A 16,602-nucleotide genomic window follows, 5' to 3' on the forward strand; every position below is an offset into this window, starting at 1 on the left:
GGTTGTTTGAAAGGAGTTTGTAGATAACTCTTTTCAACTTAAGCACTAACCCTCGTGTTAGGATCAGGTGATCGGGATCGGTGTTGTGCTCCTTAATTATGCCACTAGGCATAGGCATATTGTCATGTAAGAGGCTCTGTCGAGTAAATGGATAAGACCCCATCGACAGACCCACAAGAACTCTTAGCCATAGGTCACATCCTCGCTGAGGCTCTTGAGGCGAAGCAGATTCCTAGGCATTAGCCATGGAGTCTTCCGCCTGATCAAGTAGGAACCAAGGTTTTATTTATTTATTACCTACAACGTATGTGTTTACCTGTCTATTCAGTAAATAGTTGTCTCTTTCCCACCACCAAGGGTGTCAATCAGCTAAGTATATATCTGCTGGGTAAGTTCCATGTACAAAAATGATATTGTTAAGATACAATAAAGTTTTGTACATACTTACCTGGCAGATATATACGATTGATGGCCCACCCAACCTCCCCTCAGGAGACAGGTGGAAGAGAAAATCTGGTTCTAGAACGGTAATCGTTCCTATTCCTGCCACCCAGCGGCAGGGGCGGTAGATCACCTGACCTACCTGCAGCGTGTGCCGCGAAATTCGAATTTCTGTCGGGGACGACGGAGTCTATAGCTAAGTATATATCTGCCAGGTAAGTATGTACAAAACTTTATTGTATCTTAACAATATCATTTTTGTCACATCTACATTGCATCCCAAGTATTTTTGCCACATCTACATTACATCCCAACTCTAGTCAAGTGTTAATGTATCAAATCTGGGAAAAGCAGCAACACCAGAAACATGCATGTTCATAGTCATTTTGATTTCGCTATAGTGGCTAAGGGTTAAAATCACCCCAGGTTACCATGTAAGACAGGACTTCATGCAGAACTCTTGAAGTTATTTTTCAACCCAGCACTTACTGCCATGTCTTGATAATACATTCTCTTAAGAATAGTATGTTGACTTGCATGTGCGGTTTGGAGATAATATTCAACATCCTTCATTTCTGGTGCTTATGCAGTGCCAGGGGTTGGTCACAAAGCTATCAAATATTAATAAAAGTAACCTTAGATTCAAAAGTGTGAGATTAAGATGGAGGTAGTACTTGAATACCTGTGATGTTTGAGCAGTTTTAATGCCAGATAATCTCTAATCAGATCAATCAATCTGTCATTAATGATTTATTCATGAATATTTAAGACTTCTTGCAGCATTATTCAACAAATACATGAAGAGACTACAAAGGGAGCAAATTTGAAAGCTCACCAGTCACTAAAAACTCATGAGGAACAATGACTTCGACCTACGCTTTTTATTATGGTTAACAAGAAATTATTTAAGTAATTTATTGAAATACTTCTTTTATCATAGTAAGAAGGAATTAGGATTATTTTCCTCTAAAAGGAAAAACACACTATATGTTGTACTATTACACTTGCTGATGCAGATTTGGCCTGCTAAAATTTCACAACTTTAAGATAAAAGGGAAGATTTTAGTTTCTTTGAAGGCATAGATAGTATTTATGTACTTTAACCAAATGAGATACTGTCCCAAGTCTCCTACATTTCATGAGATGGTTACTGACATCGTGAGGGCAAATTTTTTAAAAATTATTTTGCCTTACACATTATGCTCAATAGTTTTTAGTTTGCCAAAAATACAGCATGTCATTCATCTTATGAGGAGTTTGTTAGAACACATCATCAGGAAAAGAAAAGTTGTTTGGGAGCATAATATACTAGGTATACTGTATTGCTATTGTATAGAGTTTGATTTTATGTACCATGTAATAAGCTTGATTCTGTATAATGGAATAATTATTTCAAATCCCTGTAAGCGAAGGGGGCCAGATATGAGGGTGTACTTCTTTTAACTAACTGTAGCTATATCTATTAGCTTTGTTCTGTTCTCTGTTATTTACATTTTATTGTACAGTACTACTTGATTCATAATAATATTGTTAATACTAATTGAGCCTTTAATTTATAGATTATGGTCTTAGTGGAATTGAAGTAGAACCATTCTTGCACATCATATTGTCTTTTGTATATTGTTGGAACCTTGCATTGGTATTTTTATATTTTCAGGTGAAGTGAAGAGTGTAGGTTTTTTAGCACCTTCATTAACTCCATGGTACCCAGCCCCAGTACCAGGGGGTACGCCTGTAAATCCTTCTCTACGTTTATATTCATATAATTCATCAACGTTGTTGGATTACACTCAGTTTCATCTCAATTTAGCAAAGACGTATAAGCTCTCATCCTCTCTTTCGAAGATGAGTAAAGGTCTTTCTAAAGAGCCAGAATGGGAAGAGTTTTACCAAGCAAGGAAAATGTTCAAGCTGGAAAGTCTTGATGCTAATAGCATGGCAAGACACTATCAAAATTTAGTTGACAATGATGAGCTATTTCAGACTTATTATCTCCTTAACTCTGCAGGTTACAATCATGGTAAGTGTGTTGGCTGTTGCAAAAGGACTCAACTTTGTGCCATAGCCAATGTTAGGATAGAGGATTTGAACCACTGCATGAATAACAATGAGACAAATAACTGTCTCACTTTGAACAAGACATTTTATCTTGACCACGTGCATTCAGATCTATCACCTCCTTCAAGTGCGCCAATTTTTGTTGTAATTCTTGTGACATTAGGTATGAGTCTCATGGTAATTTTAACTGTAAGCTTGGGTGTGATGATTGTCAACGTTGTCATTCGTAGACATCGTTTGATGAGACAAGAGAGAGGCATTCAGGTATCAGATTTGAATTTCTCTCTGCGTCCCAAGGGTTATCATCCATTTTAATATTGTGTTCTCCAAATGACACAAACCATTACTGTCATTGACAATGTTATGATGTTATATTTCCCTTTGCTGAGCTAGGTGTGAAATTTTTCTCCACTCCTTACTCTTGTGCACTCTTTCTGCCTGAATTCTCACCTCATTCAGGTCCTCACTTGTGCCCTTTCTCTATAATCATCTGGGCTTTTATGATGGACTTCATAATGGTATTTCCAAATCTGCCAGCTTAATTGTTCCTCCCCTCTTTAATTACATGCCAAGCCATCTTCATCTTTGAGATAATAACACTTTTATATTATTAAAACATATTTCTTGTAGTCATTGGCTTTAGGTTAGTAAGGATTGCTAATTTACATCGTATGAGATGCGAAGGCCAGCTCTGCAGAATTAGTTGTTCCAAGTACAAAGTATATATGCAATTTGCAATTCAAAGACATTGACAACATTGTTAGAACTGCAAGAAGATGAATGTCAGAACTGCAAGTACTATGCCTACAAGCAGATGAATATTTAACCGGGTCCAGGGAGCTTAAGTAGAATTGAGTAGCAGTTAAAACTAGTAATTGTTAGATGTACAGGTTAATTTGGTATGGAGTTGGCAAGTTTTAGGAGTATGTCCACCCAGCACAAAGTTTATATACCTCTTTAGTATGGGTTGTATCACTTTATTAGTGCGGCAGCAGTCTCAGGGTACACAAGATACTTAGGCTTTATTTGTCTGGCTTACTTTGCATTTCCTCGTTGCTGTAAAAGAATGTAAATTGGGTATTATAGACTGTATCATCATCATACTGTATACTGTTTGAACCGGACCAACAAGTCACATTTTTAGACCTAAGGCTCGCTAAAAGATGTATTCTTAAAGGTTTAAAAATTGGAGCAAGGTAAAGTTAAAAGAGGTTTGAAAGCTTGGTAGAAAAAGATTAAAGTGAACACAGGAAAAGAAATCAATGCTGCTGGGGCTGAAGGGATGCTCCACAGAATCATGGACTACTCAAGACATGCTGTAAGTTGTATCTCCCTGCAGAGGGCAATTGGAGAGTATATATGTAGTAATTGTTAACTTTTGTTTTAACAATCTGAGATTCTTTTATATGTTTCATCAAGTGCTTTGGTGGGGTAGGGTTGCTGTAAACACAGTATTTTTAGGAAGTCTGAATGGGTGTGCAAGTAATTTCTAATGAGTGTTTTATGTGGATACGAGGTTGTATTGTGGGGTGTTTGAACTAAAAAATGCATTGGTCACCAAGATGTCTTGTTGGGTATGGGTACTGCAGTAATGCCAGTGTAGAATAACTAAATTTTCACAATGTTTATTAACTGCCAAAAGTGGTATTCTTAAGCCAAATTTTCTCAACTTTTCAGACATCTTAAATGGATGTGATATACATATACATATATATATATGTATATATATATATATGATATATATATATAAAATATAGAGAGTATTATATATTATATATATATATATATATATATATATATATTATATAATTATTATATATTATATAAATATATAGAGATATTATATATATATATATATGATATATATATATATATATATAATATATATATATATATATATATATAATATATATATATATATATATATATATATTATATATATATATATAGTAGAGAGAGAGAGAGATAGAGAGAGAGAGAGAGATAGAGAGAGAGAGAGAGAGAGAGAATATTTATTATTATATATACAAGATGTAATATACAAGAGTTATGCATAACACTAACCTATTGATGTGATAAGAGCAAATGATTGGATGACCTGTAACACTATTTCAGTTTTTGTACAAGTATGACCTCTTGAAAAGAATGATTTCACAAGTTAGAAACAGGGTAAAAGTTTTATCAAAGATGAATCTTTGAATAATTTAATGCATTAGATATTAACAATTTTCTCCTTGTTATTAGCTAAAAGCCTTATTCAGTAGCTGAAATTAGTTCAACAAAAATATTATTTATCTGAACAGCTATTTTAAGAGGAGAATGGTCCTCTAAAATGGCAATGACGCATCTCAAGTCTTCTGTGATTGTATCTTTTTGGACACATACTAAGCTTTTTATGACAAAGAATTAAATCCATCCTTTCTTGGAAGTGGAGAAATGCTTAACGATATTGGTGTCGAACTTACTGTATGTTTTCAGCAAAGGCAGTGTTTTACAATGTGATACTTATCATTATTTATTACAGACACTGAACTCACCCCTAGGTAGTGTCTTGCACAGAGCCTTTGTAGAAAAGGAATATATGATAGTGTAATTGTAATACTTTATCATACTAGGAAGGCATTATTTTAACTTTAGTGTTTCACAGTTTATTTTCTGCAGCAGTGGAAAAGGTATTGGTAATATGCCAAATACGTACAGTGTATTTCATGTTTGAAGCAGTGCTAGACTTTCAAGTTGATTAAATTTAGATGTTGAATATCAAGAATGCTGGTTTGATGTCGTTTTCATCTCAAAAATGTTCTTGTAGATTACTGTTTCATTTTTATTATTGTTAATTAAAATGTTCTATACCTTTTCCTAAGACACTGATGTTAAGGCACTGAATGTCAATAGAACTTACTGTAATAAAGTGTTTAAGCTTTCATTGAACCATACAATACACTCCTAATATATGTGATCACTTGGAATGGTCAGTGATGTATTTATACTTAATATTCAGTGTTATTTGTGCATTGGAAGTAATTTGACTGTACTCTCATTGCAGTGTCTTTGCTGAATGTATTCTACCATTGTTCATATAACTGTTAATTGGAGGTGGATGCCTGTATATTTGGATTGGATTAATTTATGTGTATAAACTATTTTTAAAAGTAGGACTGAATGTTAAGATTAAGCAAGGTTTAAAGCAAGATATATTGTCTGAAGGTAAATAATACCTAAACAATTGATATAAATCTGTGTGATTATTTAGTAGACAGTCGGCTGGCTCCATAGGAGTTTGTGGTGTCCCAAGTATCCTAGATACAGCTCAGGTACTGATAATTCTCCCAAAAGTAACTTATACAATAGGGTTACTTATCATCAATTAATCACTCATCGTCTTTTCATGGAAGGGGTTCTCAGTTAGGAAAAGAAACAGCCAGTGGCAAGTAAACAAATTAACTGCTGTTAGGTCAACTAGAGGAACCACCGAGCAATTAAATGTTTACAAGAAATTAGAGTCTTGGCTTTATTCACCTCACTGTATTGAGAGTGTGTTGAAAACAAATCCCAGAAAGTAAGGGATGATAGGAAGCTGTGCATGAAAAGCATGATGTCCTTTGAGTCCCACAAATGATTCCAATTTAAAGAAACAATTTTTGGTCAAAGAAATTTTAAGAATTTCCATTTTAAGTAACCAGGTACTAGCAGGGAATCATTTCCTAATATTGTTCATGCATCACAGTCTCTTGCAGGTTCAGTGATGTTGGCACCGTTTCCAAATTGGTGATAGTTTTATTTGACATCACAATGAAAAGCTGACATAAGAATATGGTAATTAGTACCAGCAGCCTGGGCAACTTGAAAGTGAAAACTTAGAACCAATAAAAGTTAAAAGTTGCTACCTGTAGTATGAGGTATCAACAGGGGTAGCAATGAATACCTACAGCATGTGTGCTCACATTCAGCATCATTTGAGAAATAAGGTTATTTATGGGTACAATAATAACTTACTGCTCATGAGAGTGACCAGCCAGTAATCTGGAAGGATAGCTCAGCTGATCATTTCATGGGCATTTTCAGATTTTTGGTAATACTTGCTTTGTGATTTACCTATTAAACACTGGATTTCAGTGAAGTTTTTTCTTCCTGAAAAGGAAATTATTTTTTGCCAAAAATAGGGCATTTTGTACACGAACTTCCCTGCCAGATATATACTTAGCTATAGTCTCCGACGTTCCGATAGAATTTCAAATCTCACGGCACACGCGACAGGTAGGTCAGGTGGTCTACCTTACCCGCCGCTGGGTGGCGGGCGTATGAACCAATCTATCTCTCCAGCCAGATTTTTTTCTGTCGCTGAAGCGATAACAACTGTTGTCATTTCATTCCGATATATTCTTCATTTCTCGCTTGCCTGGAGATTGATTTGGACATTTTGGTGACGTATTCGCTCTATTTTGGCTTGGCATACGCTGATTGTGGACCGTTATTGACTTTGCGCTGGATTTTCCTGTAGAATGTCTGATTTTGATTCTGTTTCCAAAACTCCGGTTTTGTTTAGAGTATGTTTGACCGATGGATGTAAGGTGAGGTTACCGAAAGCTGCGGTTGACCCTCACACTTTCTGTGTTAAATGTAGGGGGAATGAATGTTCGTTTAGTAACCCGTGTCAAGAGTGTGAGGTTTTGAACGAAGATGAATATAAGGCTCTTTCTTCTTATATTAGGAAACTTGAAAGGGATAGGGTACGTAAAGCTTCTTCAAGGAGTTCGAGCAGGTCGAGAATGAGTGAGAATGAAACTAACATTATTGTAGTTTTAGAACCTTCCTCCCAGGTCTCAGCTCCTGCTCCCCGCACCGAAGCCGTAGATTCGTTTTCGGAGGCGGCGGCCTCAAAAGCTTCCTTGTGTTCTAAGGAGAACAAGAATCGTCGTACTGATCAAGGTAAGAGTGTCAGTGATGATAAGTGCAGTGTACCCAGTGATGTGGAGGGTGCGTCTGACCGGCTCCTTAGTGCCTCCAGGCCTAGACCTCTTCCAGACTCCCAGTTCCAGTGGAGGAGGAAAGTCGAAAGCCGCAGGAGGGCTAGGGAGAGCCCCCACCGGTCAGGCGTCCCCTCGGCAGATCCTGAAGTTTGCTCCCAGGCTGCCTTGGATCGTAAGAAGAAGAATATTATTCGTCAGTGTTTTTCTTCATCCTCTTCTCCTTCGCCGAAGCGTGGTTGGAGCTCTAAGGAGGCGTCACGCCCGTTGAAGAGGGCTGCGGAGGCTCCCTTCAGTACGTTAGCATCCAGCCCAGAAGACTTTTCTGATGTAGCTTCCTTGCAAGCAAAGAAGCCTAGGAGATCCAGTGATCGCCCTCCTTCTCCCGCTCCTCGCATGAGCTTGCTTCGGAAGAAGATCCTGGGACTCTCCTTCTCGAGTGCTAGCGGGTGCCTACCAAGCTCAGATCACAGCCTTGGCGGACTCCTTGGCATCGAGATCGCGTAGAAGGAAGGATTTGTCTCTCCCTATCAAGAGATCGAGGCGCGTTTCGTTGGAAGAGCGCTCTCCTTGTAATCGGCGATCTCCTTCTTTTGAGGATACTTCTACACATCGTAACATTTCACGAGAGGAACACCACTCCCGCTCGGAGGTGTCGAGACGCCATTCGTCGGATAGGCGCTCCTTGGACTATGAAGATATTTCCCCAGATCGGATTCCTGCCTCGGGTAGACGCTCAGCCCCTTCTGTTCTCCTTCTTCTAGAGTTCGTGCAAGAAGAGAGAGTCGCTCAGGTCATAGAAGACTTATTTCGTCGTCTCCGTCTCATCTTTCTTCTCCTCGCCTTCTCAGAGAACCTAGGGAATGCCCTTCTGAAAGTAGGCGCACTTCTCCTTCCGACTACTGTCGTCGGGCGTCGGATAACGTGACTGGTAGGCGCTCATCGCATGGAGTTCGCTCCTCCCCTGTAAGACATCAAGAGTCTAGTAGGAGCCCTGCTCCTGGTAAGCCGGTCCTTCTTTTAGTAGCTGTTTCTCCTGGAGAGACGCCTTGATCCTCGTTTGCTTCGTTCTCCTAGTAGGCGCTCTCGTTCTTGAGACTCCCTACTCCTGATCGGTCTCCTCTTGCTAGAAGTCAAGAACGCCTCAAGCGCCCTGCTTCTGTTAGGCGCTCGGAGCCTTACAGACGTTCTCCCCTTGGTAAGGACCAAGATCTCGTCGAACGCCCTGTTCCGTTTAAGCGCTTCGTAGGCATCAAGAGCCTCTCAAGCGCCCTGCTCCTGATAGGCGCCCTATTTTTAGCAACGTTTCACCGCTTGGTAGGCGCCAGGATTCCCCTAAGCGCCCTGGGACAGATAGGCGCTCGGCGCCTAGTAGCCGCTTCTCCGTCACGATCCGGCGCCAGGATTTTAGTAGGCGCTCTCCCTCTCGTAGTTTCCCTAAGGATAGGACGTGGTCTTTCTACTAAAAAGGGAAAGGAGTCCTTCCTCTTTTGCTGTTAAGAGTTTGTCTTCGTTTAGGAAGGAATGCGAGATTAGACAAGAATTTTCGGAGTGAAGCGTCCTCCTTTTACGACTCGTCGTTCTCCTGTATGCCTCTCTACTTTGGAATCTTCTCCTCATTCAAAGATGTTTGTTCCTTCATCGCACTGTACCCCAGCTAGAAATCATCTAAGGATTCTCATAAGGATCCTCATCCTCGTTCTCCTCTTCAAGAAGACCAGGAAGCCTCTGAGGAAGAAAACTAATACATCGGCAACAGTTTCTTCGTACAAGAAGCTCACAGAGCTTCTCCTTCAGGAGTTCGGAGAGTCTTTGAGCCCTACTGCTCTCCTTCTCCACACTCGTTGTTCTCCACAGCGAAAGCAACGAAAGGATCTTCGTGTGAGAATGAAACCGACTCTTTCTATGAAGAAAGCGCTCAAGAGTTTCGGTTCATGGATGCGTACTAAAGAAGAAGCGGGGAAAACTATGTTTGCCTTCCCTCCGTCGAAGCTTTCAGGACGGACAGGATTTTGGTATGAGACAGGAGAAACCCTTGGGACTGGGCCTTCCGTCTTCAGCTGACGCAGATTTTTCGGCACTAGTAGACGCCACTAGAAGATCAGCTTTGAATTCGGCCAAAACTAGTGGCAATGAATGAAATAGATCACATTCTAAAAAGGCATTTTTAGAGTCTTGGAAGTTTTCAACTTTCTCGATTGTCCCTTGGAGTCCTAGCCAAGAAAACTCAGGACGACACGTTTTCTTTTCTCCGGAGGATTTGAATTGTGTCTTATCCTGTATGGATAAATCGGGTGAGGATGGGGCCAGCAAAATAGCTTCACTGTTTGGAGCAGGGTCTTGAAGAAAAGATCAGAATTTTGCTCATTTTAACAAAGTCTGTCTCACATGCTCAGAGATCGTCTTTGCTTTTTTGCCCCCTCTCTACGCAGCTGTTTCCTAAACACCTGGTTCAAGACATTTCGAAGGCTCTCTCGCCAAAGCTACGCAGGACCTTCTAGCGCAGTCTGCCAAGGAAGCCCGCGCCTACCTTCCAGACTAAAGACGAGAAAGCTAAGCCGACCTCTCAGGAACCCTTTCGAGGGCTTCTACCTCTAGATCCTCTTCGTTCGGAGGTCGGAAACAAATAGAAGAGGGAGGACTTTTACGAAGTCAATCAAACCTCCCAAGTAGACTCAAGTCCTTCAGACAACTGTAGGCGCCAGGCTTTTACAGTTTGCAGAAGTCTGGGCCCAGAAAGACGCAGATGCCTGGACCCTGTCAATTTTGAGGAAGGGCTATCTCATCCCGTTCTCTTCGAGGCCTCCCTTGACGAATACCCCGAGGGAGTTGACGGCCAGATACGGGACCCCATCATGAATCAAGCCCTCCGACTAGCGGTAGATCAGATGCTGGAAAAGGAGCCGATCGAACTAGTGGCAGATCATCTTTCGGCAGGCTTTTACAACCGCCTGTTCCTAGTTCCGAAATCCTCAGGGGGATGGAGACCGGTGTTGGACGTAAGCGCCCTGAACTTCTTCGTCGAAAAGAAGAAGTTCACGATGGAGACCACTGCCTCGGTGTTAGCAGCACTCCATCCAGGGGACTGGATGGTGTCCTTGGACTTACAGGACGCTTACTTCCACGTACCAATCGTCCTTCCTTGAGGAAGTTTCTAAGATTCATGATGGGGGGAAGAATCTTCCAATTCAGGGCCCTGTGTTTTGGCCTCTCCACGGCCCCCAAGTCTTTACGGCCATCATGAGGAATGTGGCACAGTGGCTTCACCTAGAAGGGGTGAGGATTTCGCTCTATCTCGACGATTGGCTTATAAGGGCCAATTCCAGAGATCGTTGTCTGAAGGACTTGATGAAAACTCTGGATTTGACTTATTCCTTAGGACTTCTGGTCAATCTGCAGAAGTCAAGTCTGATTCCCGCTCAAGAGTGCGTTTATCTGGGGATCCAGATGAACTCTCTGAGTTTTCGGGCTTTCTGTCACAGGAGAGGATAGCCCGGGGACTCGAAAAAGTAACAACCTTTTTAGGGAAAGAAGTATGCACAGTGAGGGAGTGGGATGAGTCTGCTGGGACGCTCTCCTCACTGGAGCAATTTGTTTCCCTAGGAAGGTTGCACCTGAGACCGCTCCAATTCTTTCTTCATCGGGAAATTGGAGTCGTCCTTCTCAGGTATTTGAAGTTCTCCCTGTCAATTTCTCATCAAATCAAGAAGGAGTTAGCATGGTGGGCGGATCCCAACAAGTTCTCGCAGGGACTGCCTCTTCAATCCCAGAACCCCAACCTGGTGTTTGTTCTCCGATGCGTCGGAAACAGGTTGGGGGCGACTCTGGGAACCAAGGAGGTGTCAGGAACCTGGGTGGGGGACCAGTCTTCCTGGCACATCAACAGGAAAGAACTAATAGCCGTGTGGCTTGCTCTGAAGGAGTTCGAGTCAGATGTGACAGGAGCAGTTGTGCAAATAAACTCGGACAACACCACGGCTCTGGCATACATCAGGAAAACAGGGGGGGACGCATTCCTTCTCTCTGTATGAAACAGCAAGAGATCTTCTTCTGTGGACAGAAGAAAGGGGATAAAACTTCTCACCGAAGTAATTCGTACATGGGAGAAAGGAAATGTAAGGTTGCAGATCTCCTCAGCAGGAAAGATCAGGTCCTTCCCACAGAGTGGACTCTGCACCAAGATGTTTGCCAGAGCCTTTGGAAGTTGTGGGGCAGGCCTCTCTTAGACCTGTTTGCAACTTCAAAGAACAAAAGACTGGATCTGTATTGCTCGCCATCTCGGATCCAGGAACAATAGGGATAGACGCTCTCCTACTCGATTGGAAAGGACTCGATGTATACGCGTTTCCCCCCTTCAATAGATTCCTGGGGTTTGAACTTTAAAAAAGTTCGCAGAGTCAGATTCCGCGAGGATGACTTTGATAGCTCCCTTTTGGCCAGCACAAGATTGGTTCACAGAGGTGCTGGAATGGCTAGTGGATTTTCCAAGATCGCTTCCTCTAAGGAGCGATCTACTCAGACAGCCCCACTTCGACAGGTACCACAAAAACCAAAAAAAACCTCCCCGCTCTCAGTCTGACTGGCTTCAGACTGTCCAGAAACTGGTCAGAGCGAAAGGCTTTTCGTCAGCAGCTGCTAAGGCAATCGCTAGAGCGAGGAGGTCTTCCACCTTACGAGTGTACAGTCGAAGTGGGATGTCTTCAGAAGATGGTGCAAGAGGAATAACGTTTCCTCTTCCAGTACCTCTGTGAATCAAATTGCAGACTTCTTTTTATTCTTAAGACAAGAATGTGGCTTAGTCGTTTCGACGATTAAAGGCTATCGTAGTGTTGGCGAATGTCTTCAGGCACAGGGGCCTCAACTTATCGGAAGATAAGGACCTAACAGGACTTATTAGGTCATTTTGATTACAAACGAAATGCAGTCTCCCAAGACACCTAGCTGGTAATTGGATGTAGTCCTTCAATTCCTTGGGTCCTCTAGGTTTGAACCCCCTAATTCAGCCTCATTCAGAGACCTTACCAGGAAGACTCTGTTTTTGATGGCTCTAGCTTCCGCCAGAAGAGTGAGTGAGCTTCAGGCGATTGATGGTAATGTGGGTTTTAAGGAGGACTCTCTCATTTGCTCTTTCCTTCCTGGTTTTCTTGCAAAGAATGAGAACCCATCAAGTCCATGGCCCAAGAACTTCGAGATTCGTGGGTTATCTTCATTGGTAGGAGAAGAACCCGAGAGAACTCTTTGCCCATGAGATGGTGAAATCTACCTTAGAAGAAAAGAGCAACTGAAAGCCAACCGAGAGGTCCTGTGGTGTTCAGTAAAAGAGCCTACTCGTCCATTGTCGAAGAACGCATTGTCCTTCTTCTTGAGAAGCCTCATCAAAGAAGCACACGGATCATGCAGAGAAGAACATCTTAGGCTTCTTAAAGTGAAAGCACAACGAAGAGTAAGAGCCATAGCAACTTCTTTGACTTTCAAACAAGAATATGTCCGTGCGAAATCTGATGGAGACAACATTCTGGAGATGTCAGTCAGTGTTCGCGAACCACTACTTACGTGATGTGAGAATCACTTACGAAAAATACTTCGCCTTGGGCCCGTACGTATCTGCGGATTCAGTGCTGGGGCAGGGAGCTGGAACTCATCCTGTTAGTAGTATAAATTTTTTCCCCTTGTATTTGTTGTTGTTGGTTGCCTTAAAGAGGATGCATGAAGGCATCTCTTTAGGTCGTAATACTAATCTTTAGTAGTTTGGTTAGGTGGTCTGATGAGTGTGGCTCCTTGCAGTAGTAGTGGTTAGGACCTGTTAAGATAGGGACGAACTCCCTTTAACAGGATCCGACGTGGATTCTACCACACAAACCCCCCCCCCCCCCCCCCCCCCGGGATCATATCCCCCCAGGGTCCCCAGTGGTAGATCCGAGAGTCTTTCAGCATCAGGTCACGTCCTAGCTGTAGCTCTCCAGGCAACGCAGACTCAGAGACAGTATCAATGAAGTCTTCTGCCTGAACAGGTAAGAACCAAGGTTATTTATATCCTACAACATCAGTTGTTTCTTATCTCTCCTTATTACTTTAGCTGTCTCTTACCCTCCACCAAGGGTGCCAATCAGCTAAGTATATATCTGGCAGGGAAGTTCATGTACAAAAATGATATTGTTAAACTACAATAAAGTTTTGTACATACTTACCTGGCAGATATATACGTCTAATGGCCCACCCAGCCTCTCCCCTCAGGAGACAGGTGAAAGAAAAAAAATCTGGCTGGAGAGATAGATTGGTTCATACGCCCCGCCACCCAGCGGCGGGTAAGGTAGACCACCTGACCTACCTGTCGCGTGTGCCGCGAGATTTGAATTCTGTCGGAACGTCGGAGACTATAGCTAAGTATATATCTGCCAGGTAAGTATGTACAAAACTTTATTGTAGTTTAACAATATCATATTTACATGCAGAAATATGAAGGAATCATAACTTTCAGAGATGTCATATATAAATAGGCTACTGAAGGGTAGTTCATTTTAAACCTAAAATACTATCATTATAAATGAAGTATGTTAATTTAATTTTTTCAGCTTTTTACAGTTTTAATTTCAATCAACTATTGCTAGTAAAAGATGGACTATAGTATACATGTGCATATTGGAGTAAAGGTTGTCTTGTCCAAAGATTATGTTCTTGAAGCTAGTATGATTTTAAATTCTAGCCTGTTAGCCTAATTCTCTTGTTCACTGATGTATGTGATCTCGGATGATAAAAACAGTTTTAATAACAATTTATAAATTTTTTTATGAATTTTGAAATGTTTGTATTACGTTCTAGGTTTCCTTGGCTTTTTGTTGGTTACCTGAAACTTTTTTGAACTCCAGAATTTGAAAGTTGATGATTTTGCTAAATTTGTGGTTAATAGTGACTAACTGGACTTAGATTTTTGAGATTGTTTCAACTGTCAAGGTTTGTTCACCTAAACGTGACTTTTTAAAACTGTGACAGTCCTCACATAACTGTTAGAAAGTTTTTTGTGATCGGTGTTCAAACATTATAAGTTTAATATACAACTGAAGATTTTTCAAAGCCTTCCGAACAAGATGACAAAACAGCATTAATGTGGAAGTTTTCTTTATTAAAGCCTTTTTGATGCCCTCTACTATTTTGATTTTTGAAAATGGGAAATAATTGCAATTTGAGACCTGAAGTAATTGCTATTATTTTAGTAAAACAGGATTACATACTGTATCATATCCAGTTGTTTAAATTGCTTTGAAGTAATTTTTAGTTCTAGTTAATGATAGACAAGGTGTACGTATTTGAGAGATTACTTTAGTAAAAACTAATATTTTTAGCACATGGCTGTTGAAACTTAAGTAAAATTTACACGCTGAACACAATGTTTGTGCAGTTTCAGTTCTGCATGAATATCCCACTCTGGATTGTCTAAAGGTATTGCTTAAAATTTGAAGCTCCACTGGAAAAAATACATGAATTTGCCGCACATTTTTCCTCTCTGCTAGATTATGCTTAGTGTCTAAAAACTAAGATTTTGGATTTGGAATATTAGAGAATTTACTGATTTAGTGTCTTGGTTAAGAATTATGTAAATTCTAATGTTTTCAATTGTGATATGCTATTTCTACATATTTTTGTATGTTTTTTTTTCTTCCTGTGCTGTATGGGATTCATGTATTTTCCTATTTAGATTTGTGAAGCACAGATTTGTATGCAAATGAAAACTTTCTGTATTTTCTTAAATATATGAAATTGTATTTTGAAACAAATATAGATTGCTGTCACAATTCAGCTGGTTTTATTTATACAATATTTATACAGTAAATGGCGACCTTGAATCTGTCTATGGCAAGAATTCGATATAGTGTTCAATAAGTCAAAGAGATTTATGTAGTGAAATGTAAATTGAATTGTGCCGAGAGCTATCGATGGTATACAAGAAGAGGATTACTTTTATAAGGTTATTTCAAGAGGTAAATTTTAAAAAGCATGGATTGTTCTACACCAAACTGACAACAAACGAAATAGTATACTTGGTAATGTCAACTGGGCCCCTGTGACAGTGTGCACACAGAGAGCAGGTAGGAAGACTGACCCACCTGAATTAGAACTATGAGGCTGGAGATATGAAACATACCGTATAAGGAGGACGTGAGTCGCAGAATTTCAGGAATTCAATAGATGGAAAAATTTGAAAATTTGAAGAAGATATTAAAGACGTAATATACAAGGTGTCCCTAGTTCGACTTCTGCACGAAAGCAGTTATTTAGGGAAACGATAAGTGACAATTGTAGTTGCAAGAAAATGCCTTAAGAATCCATGGGGTTGACAGCCTGTTCCCAACAGATTTTACTTTAAACCATTATTGTATTTTCTTATGATTTATCAATGTGTGCTTTAAACATTTCTGACTCACGTAGTATACGAGGTCCTTACAAGTGCATGATTTTGATATCGTGCTTGTATTTCATTCGTTTTACGTCCCCCTCTCCCCTACCTAAAATCCCTACTTTTAGAGCGGCAGCCCGGACCGTTGAGATACGAACGAACGATACCGACTGTAACCCCTACTGGTATTTAGGAGTAGACTTGTAAACTGTGAAACTGACCGTCTGCCGAAAAATATATGGGTGGCTTTACCATTTGAACAAGCACCACTAATTGCTCGTTAGATTTTGGGTCTAGATCCAATATATGAGATACCAGATGAAACTAAAATATAATATATCTGCAGACTCTACTGATTATAGAATGACCAGTGACAGACATTTTGAAGGGTGGGTTCTCCCTGACAGACGCACTGAAAAGGGGGGGTTAATTGGATCTAGATCCAATTTAAGAGATACCGAGTAAAATTTACACTACAATAGCACTGGACATCCTAGAATACTGTGGTGGTAATGACAGACGTTTTTAAGGGTGGTTACCCCTGACAGACGCCCACAACGAGTGGGGGAGGGGGAGACAGGATCTGCATCCAACATTGGAGATACCAGTAAAATTTGTAACTAACAATTTGCACTGTAATAATGGCACATCCCTTAAGAATGTGCTGCGATGGTAATGCCAGACATTTTAGTGGGTAGTTACCCCCTGAGAGACACCCCACAACGAGTGGGGAGGGGGAGGGGG

General features: G+C 40.7%; 2 protein-coding genes across 7 annotated transcripts in view; both read left to right on the forward strand.

Moving 5' to 3' along the window:
• LOC135225586 (acid sphingomyelinase-like phosphodiesterase 3b) overlaps nucleotides 1–4,219 on the forward strand; it is a 40,184-nt gene extending 35,965 nt beyond the window's left edge. For all 5 annotated transcript variants that reach the window (XM_064264868.1, XM_064264894.1, XM_064264877.1 and 2 more), the window contains exon 8: nucleotides 2,099–4,219. In XM_064264868.1, the coding sequence (XP_064120938.1) occupies nucleotides 2,099–2,814 (716 nt within the window). In that variant the 3' untranslated portion in view covers nucleotides 2,815–4,219. The remainder of the gene's footprint in view (nucleotides 1–2,098) is intronic.
• LOC135225612 (elongation factor-like GTPase 1) overlaps nucleotides 1–16,602 on the forward strand; it is a 145,040-nt gene that overhangs the window by 57,902 nt on the left and 70,536 nt on the right. The window lies entirely within an intron of this gene.

Source organism: Macrobrachium nipponense, chromosome 20, assembly GCF_015104395.2.
Source record: "Macrobrachium nipponense isolate FS-2020 chromosome 20, ASM1510439v2, whole genome shotgun sequence".
Lineage (NCBI taxonomy): Eukaryota > Metazoa > Arthropoda > Malacostraca > Decapoda > Palaemonidae > Macrobrachium > Macrobrachium nipponense.